Genomic DNA, 9685 nt, shown 5'->3' with positions numbered 1-9685 from the left:
TGGTGTAATGTGCTCTTTTTTGCCTGTACTGGTTAAAAATCGGGCTGCTGCATTCTGGACCAGTTGTAGTCGTGAAATGGAGGTCTAACTGATACCAAACAGGAGTGAATTGCAGTAATCAAGCCTAGATGTAATGAATGTATGTATTACTGTCTCCAGGTTATTTTTGGACAATATGGGCTTCAGTTTAGACTTTGACCTTTGCTGACACCCTTTTTGTCACAAATCACTCCTGAAACTTTTCTCCATCCACTCCATCCTACTTTTAGGACTTGTGTGAAAATCTGATGAAGTCATATTTATGCAGAAATGTAAAGAAATTCTACAGGATTCACAAACTTTCAAGCACCACTGTATATTCCTTGAATACTACCCATAAAAATCAATCAAAATCTGCCGATCTTCAAAAATGTACTCCTGTAAATTATATCATGAACAAGAGGCAGCTGCCACGAGCACAAAGCAGGCCAGGGCAGGTACGATGTTGGCAGGGATTGACGACAAAATAATGTGCATGGCCAAAATTAAAATTTTGCAAGCCAAAAACCAGCCCTTCAAAACAAGGTCACATAAGCACTCAGAATATAGGCTGCAACAGGTGTCTATTTTCTCACAACTTTTTTGCTTTTTTGAGTCACCATAGTCTCCAAAAGTTGCAGCCCATTATGAAAATACCCTTGGGAGGAGAAAAAAAAACCTTCCCATAAAACTCAAGTTTCATTTAGCAGAATAGTAGCTTTCATGATTAGGAAAGCAGAAACCATAAATTGTAATACAACCTAATATACAACTTGATTTATGATTTCAATATGTTGTTAACAAGTTTTTGAATCAAAAAGAATTATTCCTCTGACGGACACTCTGACAATAACCATTAAAAAAGACAAATATAATTGTCCTGAAATGTTCATTTTGATATTCAGTATCGCTTCAAACACCTTATCCACTTCACTGTAGATACACCACATGTCACAGATTGATTAGGGAAAGAGATATGAGGCAGTCCTCCTCCTCCTCTCCTCTTCAGGGAGAGTTCTAATAAAGTAGGAGGCTGGTTAGATGTGGGAGTCTAACTCTACACTTGGGTTCCAAAAATCAATAAAATACAGAGTGCTACTCTTGCCTTCCACTCCTTATCACTTATCCTCATTCCCTTTATCCTCTTTGTCTTCATTATACAACCTTTGTCATTTTGTTTTGTTTTCACCTCCTATTTCACATTTCTGTCTTACCACATCATGTCCTCTTCACCTCGTAATATTCTATTCTCTCTAATTAGCAGTTTCCTCTCTCTTGCAGACACCTAGCAGCAGTCAGAGCGTTTAATATGTGCTATGGTTACCTTTTCACTTGCAGCTTGAATTTCTCAGCAGTCTTTTGCAAAAGTTGCAAAAAAAAAAAAAAGTCCCAGAGTGAAAATATATTTACTTTCCACAAAACTTTAATCAGACTACATAATTTAAAAAAAAAAGGTGTAAACTCTCGCCATATTGTTTGGAAATTGATAAAAACTTTATCTCAGATGGGGTCACTGCTCCTTCTAACCTGTGAGACAACATTGCCCCCTGCAGGTCAACAGGAGAGGTACACATCAATCAAGTTTATGCACTTTCACCAGGCCTTGTTTACCCCCAGAAATCTCTCCCACAAGGGGAAACATGTAAGTATATTTAAATAAATTAATACCCCTTTTACAAGCCTCAGGAAAAGTACAGTCCAAAACAAAATCTTCTGACGCCAGTTGCTTCACGAAGATAAACGTATATGATTTGCTTGGCTTTTGTCTGAAGGCTTTTCATAATACCAGAAAAAATTTAAATATGCCGTGCCTAATTCTGCATTTAGGCTGAGCCACTATTCTCTAGGGGGCTGAATACAAAGCAGCGTACAGGAAAGACAGTTGACTATTCAGCTGAAACAACACCATCCAGGCTTAAAGGATAATCAGCCCCACCAATTTCAGACAAAAACGAAACATTTCTGTATCCATGGCACCAAACAATGGTTCTATGTAGCATTCACAGTCTTCAGAATATATTATGTCTTTGTTAAAGCTCTAACAACACTTTGCCGAGTTTGTGTTCATATTTGAAGTCGTTAAAAGAATGAAAGTGCTACGTCTATAGAAAACATTTTAATTAAAGTGACAACAAAACAGCCTTTTGGATTCTTAATGCTTTTGCTACAGCTAGAACAATATTTCTTCTAGATGAAGGAGGTTCATAAGATCCTGGCAATTACAGGCACATGGAATTAGCCGACAAGAATTCAAAGTAATTACAAGGTAAAAATAGATCAAAACAGGCAGAGCCTTGGTATTAAATCTAAAATAGACTGCATTTGCATCATTTTACTTAATGTTTTCTTTAATGAGAGCTTCATTAAGATACTGCACCTGTACATGTTTTGATACACATTTCCAACAAATGAGGACTAAGAATAAAGAAAATATATTCATGGCTAATGACCTCCATAAGGCAGGCATCTAGACTCAAAAGTATTCACTGTCCAAAATTAGCTTTGGCGTATGTCTCTTAAGAAAACAAAAACACCCCAGAGGTTTAAGATAACAAGCTCCCTGGTCTCCGTTTTTTTTACAGCTACTCAAAAGCCAGATGCTGGTCTTCCTCTGGGTCAGGACAGACAGTTTGGGGATTAGCATCAATTATCAAAACAGAACTGACAGACCGGAGATTTTTCTTGTTTAGCAGAAACACTAGACGCCAACCAGCAATTTTCAGTCATGGGTTGTTGTAGTTTTTTTTTTTTTTTAAATCAGTCCAACAAAAAAGTTGCAACATTATTTGTGTGTCTGCATTTTGTATCTGTGTGTTGATACCTCTGAATCTTCGCTGCAGATCCCCAGTTGGAGGACAGCACTGGGAGACTTCAGTCGAGCCTGACTGGACTGGGCCATCTGTAGGTTCAGCTGCCAGCCCACATGTTCCAGCTGCAACACATCAACAGAGCCGGTTCATAATTTTAACAGCACAGCATCACATTTTGCTTTGATAAGTACTCCAGACATCTTTTAGAAAGGTCATAAAAATGACACTTTTCCAAAAAATATCGTGCGTGTGCAGGAGTCCAATATTTCACCCGTTTTACTCACGCTTTCACTCTTATAGACCAATTTTCTTATCCCAATATCTTATACAGCAAGTCAATTTTATGGTTTTACTTCAAAACATGCATTTTCTTGTAATCATTAAATACATTAAATAATCATTATAAATACAGAATTTATAGCATTTATTTATTTTAAATAAAATGCAAAAAAATCAGAAAATGTCAATAAAAAATGAAGAAATATAGTCATCTTTACTCTTGTGTTCAGTTCTTAACATAAGGTACCCTTTTATAAAGTAACGATTTAATCATTTAAATAGAAAATAGTTATTATTATTGCTTCATTTATAAATTTGTTTTATTTGCATTTTTTTTATAAGGCTGCAAAACTAAAGTAATTAAAAAAAAATCACGTGGCACTGCGGCTGCACAGCTGCAGAAAGGAAAGCTCTGAAGAGAGTGGTGAAGGCTGCACAGAAATCTGTTGGAGTCAGCCTCCCCACCATCACATTGACACCTCCAGATGCAGGAAGAGGGCCACCTGCATCATGAAGGACCCCACTCACCCAGCACACACACTTTTTGTCCCGCTTCCCTCAGGCAGGTTACAGAGCATTAAGTGTAGAACCATTAGACTGAGGAACAGCTTATACCCTGAAGCGGTTAGACTCATAGATCCCGAACCAGGAAAATCACTGTTATACTACTTTAATTGGTAATATGTTACTGCTGATTATCCATGCTGCTGATCTCTTGCCTTTATGCTGCTGTATTCATATCCATCTGCTCACTAAAGACTCATGTTCAGGCTGCTGTTTATTATACCCCATTATTTTACATTATTCGTGTTTAGTGTATATCTTAGATCTTTTAGCTTTCATTTAGTGTATATCTTAGATCCTTATATAATGTTTCTTTTTATACTTTATATTTTTGCTATTTTTGGGTGTAACTAGGACCTTGAGTACGCAATTTCATTCCACCTCATGTACCACATGTGACGCGAACGACAATAAAGAACCTTGAATCACAGTTTATTTTAACAAATGTGAAAGTTTTGCATAGGTTACAAGTTTTCAAGCTGCACATTGAATTTTGCATCTTTTTTTTTTTTTCAGATTTAATTATGAGCCAAAAACAGGCCAAGTGAAGCTTTAGTCACACAAAACTCTACTTGTGGAGTCCCTCACATATCACGACTTCACCTTCTCCCCACCTGTTCCGGCTGATTCACACAGACACTTCATCAGTCAGCTGTAGCAGCGTGATGGATTAGCAGCACTGACTCAAGGCAGGTCAGTTAAGTGTTTTATGATGCAGACAAAAGCCATGATAATAAAGCACGTGTGAATTATTGGGTTCTGAAGCTTCCACAGCAGCAAGAGACCCGTGAGGGGTAAGGAGAAGCACAGCCATTCTATTCACCACTGAAGCATCACAATGTCATTAGGTCATCTATTTTTGTTACAGTGGACGTTAACAAACTGTTTTACAGACTTTAAAAAGTGGATTTAATCAAACAACACATTAATAGTTTGTCATGTTAAAAACCTAGTTTGATTATATATAACATTTCTAAGAGGAAACGCGTTTTCTCATTTAAATAAAAGTCCTACGCTTTCGGTTTTGTTAGCCATGTAATTTATTATAAATGACGTAAAAATTGGTGTCTTATGATTACAAATGTATTGAATCTGATTAAATTAAAATTAGATCATTAGATTAAATGAGAAGGTATAGCCTATATAATTGTTGAACAGGTTTGCCTGTCTCCTGGTGACTGCTGGAAAAAGGCTCCGGATTCCCATGACCCTCAACGATGGATGGATGAACTGGACTGGATCTAATTGGGTCTGCTTTGAACTTGTCTACTTTCTTTGTGCTTTGGGGTGCTATATTTTGGCTAAATCCCTAAGCTGAATTACATTAAACTGAGTCTAAAACATAATCTGGTCAAGTTGTGTTGCATTTATTTTAAAAAATGTCGGGCCTTTGTTTCTGTTGATTGTATGCAGGAAATGGCATTTATAATCATCAAATATCACTCCCAAATTGTAAATTACATGTGTCAATATTCTGTTTAATCATTTAAACTCAACTGCATTCAGACGGAAGCTGCACATATTAATTAATTTTACTAATTAATTTATTAGTTTTACATTTTGTCTATAAAATGGACTTTTCTTGAGAAAAACAATTAAAATGGCCTTCAGCCTGTTGGCACTGACAATCATCCTGTTAGTTTAAAAAAAAGAGACAGACTTTGCTTGTTTTCTGCTATTACAATTAGCAGCAAATCAACAGTAAATGTCTATAGATTTTTATTTAAGGCATTTAAACAACATACATCCCAAACAACAACCTAGAGTTGATTATTGTTCAGTATTAGAAGTTACCAAACACAAAATGCATCCTTTGAGTCAAAATAAAACGTGGATATTAGAAAACATGTCAAATAGAGACTGTATTTATGTATTTATTATTGCTTAAAGTCAAAGCAGCTGACCTCAGAGTTCCGTCGCTTGCTACTTACACGCATCATGTGGGTGGGATGATTAATGAGACAGAGGCAGGTGGAACATCTTCACATTTTGACAGCACCACCGTCTCCTGCATGATGTGCACATGCTGTTTGTATACTCTGCATTAGAGCTTTTCTCTGAAAGAACAGCCTTTTGAAGCGTCACTCTTTACTAAAGTTGGAAACCGAAAGAAGCTTAAAGATTTATGTTACAACTAGTGTAAGAATTGAAATAACTATCTGTAAAGCAAACGGCAAGAATTCACCCAGAGGCAGAAACGGTCAGACTGAATCGAGTCAGTCCATCCTAAAGTGTAATAAATATCTTTATGTAAAGACAAGAACATTTAGCTTTAAAAGAAGTGTACTTTCAGTGATCTTTTCTTAGCCATCAGAAGGTGGCGAGAACCTTTTTCAGCGTGTATATACAAATGCATAAAAATTATAATGAAAAAAAAATCTTGCACGTTGACTCCAATCCTACCTTCTTAGGGGCAAAGATGTTTTGTTTTAGCTTTTCTATGAGCTCAGGTCCAGCAGTGGCCCAGGTCTGACAGAACACCTCAGCTTTCTCTGGGTTTAGATGGATCACCTCCAGCTGCTGCTGCAAAGATGCTGGCTTTATGTTGTGATACATCGCCTAGGATGGGAGAACATAAAGTAAATGTGAATCATTTATAAAAGTCACTGACTGCAGACTCTCTACCAATATAATAATCAGCTAAACGCATCGCAGCAAATAGCTGATCAAAACTCAACAGACGTCAAATGAAAAAACAAAATCTTAACATTATTCTGACAAAACAAACATGATTCATATACACAACAACTAATGTTCCTAAGACAGTATGAAAAAGTTTAAATGGTTGGTATATTTATTATACACTGAATAAAAAGCAGTTCAAAAACTTCAACCAAAAGCTCCATAATGACCCAACAAGAATTCTCAAAATCATCTTCACAAACAGCACAGTTAGTTATTTTCTGTTGTTCTTGTCCATGTCTGTTTTAAATTGCTAATAAATAAAGTCAATAACTGCACAGAAGAATACTAGTAAACTTTTAAAATAGTTCTCTTTGTCTGCACTGAAACAACATACTGAGATAGACAGGTCATCGCTTAAGAGTGCAAATCAAAGAAAATAAAAAATATATATTTTTACACTTCTGACAAATTAATTAGTAATGCAAACTTTGTAAGAAAATCCTATATTCATAACTAATTGATGACATGTACAAGACAGTCTAACATAGCAAACTTCCTTTTATAGTCTAAAATTTGATGAGTCATGGAAACAACTCTTTTGAGTATTGAACATGATGTCACCTGTTCTAAAATGAAGGCAGCAGTTTCCAAAACCAAGTTGAGAGCATGTTTATCCAAAGACAGAGCAGCCTGGAGTTTTTGCTCTTCTTCCTCACTGAAAGTTCGCTCTCCCTGAAAAGTAAAAAATAAAAAATTGTGGGGAAAAAATATATATATCTGTACATTTTCACTGTTTTAGCATAAACATAAACAAGTATGACTAGAAAGTCATACTTGTTTATTTATTTAGTTTCTTTTTTTTTTTTGACAAGTTCACTTTTGCCAAGCTAATATTTTTGCATTTGTTTTCAACTGTTTCCATTTGTGTTGGCGTGCAGAAATTAAATTTGGATGATAATCAATACAGAGAATAATAATTAAACATTTTTACTGTATAAAATTAAATAATTTACAAAATAATATTTAAATTTCTGTAAAGTTTTTCAAACTAAACTGCAAATTAAGTTAGTTGCGTTGCAATGCCGCAAATGTTAAAATACAAACGAACGTTAAAAACTCAAATAGAATAAAACATTTACATGTGAAAGAATAAATAGAACTTCAACTAAAGTTAAATGGACTGAGTAACTTTCTATCTATCAAGTTACTCACAGTTCTTTACAACACAATCTGTGACCTCATTTACCTCCACACACACATTCATACAGCACTCTACTACAGCTCTACAAAGCTAATCTGAACCTGTAGTGCTTTAAATCACATTCATACATCGATGGGACACACATCGAAGGCTATGAGGGGTTCAGTGTCTTGCCCAGGGACACTTCAACAAGTGGCTGCTTGTGGAATCGAACCCTCAACTCTCTCATTGGAAGACGACTGATCTAACCACTCAGCCACAGCTGTTAAATTGTTAATCGTTAAGTTAAACGTGGATTATAAACAACTGTTAAGTTGATTGCAAAAACCAATGCAGACATCGTTTTATAATGTAGCATGTTTGTGTTTCATTTTTATATCATTCTTTTATTTACTTTTTATTTTATATGCTTTTACATGGTTGTCTATTGTTGTCTGTACCTCATCTGTGTTCTTTGTTTAATAAAGATCTCTCTTGTAAATGAGTCCTCGCAACTCAATGAGTCTAACCTGTATAAATAAAGGTTGAATGAATTGTAAGAATACCAAAAAATGACATAGTGTGCCACAATTGTACATTATCACCTACTGTACCTGTGCACATTCCCTGTAATGGAATTGAAGATGCTCATCGATTACCATATTTTTAAGAAACAAACGTGCATTAACTTCCAACAGCAAGTCAAAAAACTTTATATAAATGTGCTTTTCTTCAGTTATTTTTAATTTAAAAAAAAAAAAAACTTAAGTGCCAAGTTTGGTTAATGATCCAGCCTGACTGATGTGCCAAGGTCATTGTGCATGGACTGTGATGTGCCAAGGTCATTGTGCATGGACTGTTCTGACAACTTTGGCTCAGAAGACACTGTTCGGCCTCTGTACCTTCAGATGAAGCTTCTGAATGATGCGAGAGATCAACCTGGAGAACTTGTTCACATCAATGGCGTTGATGTAAATCACAGCTTCTTTTATGCTGTTCAGACGACAACAAAAAAGAGTGATAAGTGTTAATGACAGTAAAGTGTTCAGATTTCTTAATAAAAAGGAGTACAAAAGAGTAAATGAGTACCAAAACTGTAGTAGCTGTCCATTTATTTAAAAACTACAGCTCTAATAAAAGAAAAATATTTATTATATACACATGTCATCTATTTGTCTTCCATTCTGCAAAACCTGCTGCATCTAAATTGATCAATTCTGGTGGGGGGAAAAGTGTTTATAGGTGCAGTTTATCTGTCTTACAAGATAATTGTGATGAGATTTGTATTGGCAATCTTGACCTCATGTTTTGCAATTACTTTAACATAAACTAAGACCATGTAAAAATAAAAAGTCACTAAAGTAGCATTAAAACTGTACTACACAATTGGAAGAAAAGTGATGTTATTATGTGCTAGGATAACTGCATGCACTGATTGTCGTTTACAGTTACAGGCACGCTGTTGCATTTTGAAGAAACACTATAAACGAAAAAGAAAGCCATGATTAATTTAAAAGAAATTGCAAACTACCTTCAAAATACTTTTTTTCCCCCCCGTTTCAATTTGAGGTTATGTTCAGAACACACTTAAAAAAAAAACTGCTCAATTCGAGCGACAGCCATTCATTACATCTACACGCCGACAATATATAAACGTTGACAAAACAATTTCACTTTGGTCTTTGAAGAGAGATCGCGATTGACACAAAACCGGTGTTTATGTGTCAAAGTATTCTCAGAATGCTAAATGCTAACATTGCCTACCGAAATAATTGATCTATATTTGAAAGAAAGAAAGAAAGAAACGGGCTCACCTTTGTGTTTCTTTTATAACAGAAGTCATTTTGTGCTTCTTTCTTTAAAATAGTTTGAAAATTGTCAATGTGGCTGGTAGTGTATCTTCATACTGTTGTCATTCCTTCTTCCGGTTGTCACGAGACAAACGGATCATGTGACAAATATGCGTGGTAAGGATGCGCAGTGAAGCAGCAGCAGAAATGAGCACAGTTTAAAAAAGGCCAGCATTATTTGTTTTGGAAGGAGTTTTAGCAGGTTTATTAATAACCATATTTTAAGGGATTTTTCCTTACGTTGGGAAAATGTTTTATTTTGTTTTTCTAGATTCCCCAGAAAGCATGCTAAATGTTTTTTTTATATATATTTATATAATAAACTTGCTAATTCTTTTGGCCAAATTTTACATTCATAA

General features: G+C 35.3%; 1 protein-coding gene across 1 annotated transcript in view; it reads right to left on the bottom strand.

The window, feature by feature from the left end:
• Nucleotides 1-9410, bottom strand: part of commd10 (COMM domain containing 10) — a 68721-nt gene extending 59311 nt beyond the window's left edge. Inside the window, exons 1-5 of the mRNA XM_037680045.1 lie at nucleotides 9291-9410; nucleotides 8379-8469; nucleotides 6918-7028; nucleotides 6075-6230; nucleotides 2840-2950 (exon numbers count right to left, since the gene is read on the bottom strand). Of these exons, the coding sequence (XP_037535973.1) occupies nucleotides 2840-2950; nucleotides 6075-6230; nucleotides 6918-7028; nucleotides 8379-8469; nucleotides 9291-9319 (498 nt within the window). The 5' untranslated portion in view covers nucleotides 9320-9410. The remainder of the gene's footprint in view (nucleotides 1-2839; nucleotides 2951-6074; nucleotides 6231-6917; nucleotides 7029-8378; nucleotides 8470-9290) is intronic.
• Between the last annotated feature and the right edge of the window lie 275 nt (nucleotides 9411-9685).

Source organism: Nematolebias whitei, chromosome 8 (genome assembly GCF_014905685.2).
Source record: "Nematolebias whitei isolate Nwh7 chromosome 8, NemWhi1, whole genome shotgun sequence".
Lineage (NCBI taxonomy): Eukaryota > Metazoa > Chordata > Actinopteri > Cyprinodontiformes > Rivulidae > Nematolebias > Nematolebias whitei.
This window is presented reverse-complemented; position numbering and strand designations above follow the sequence as displayed.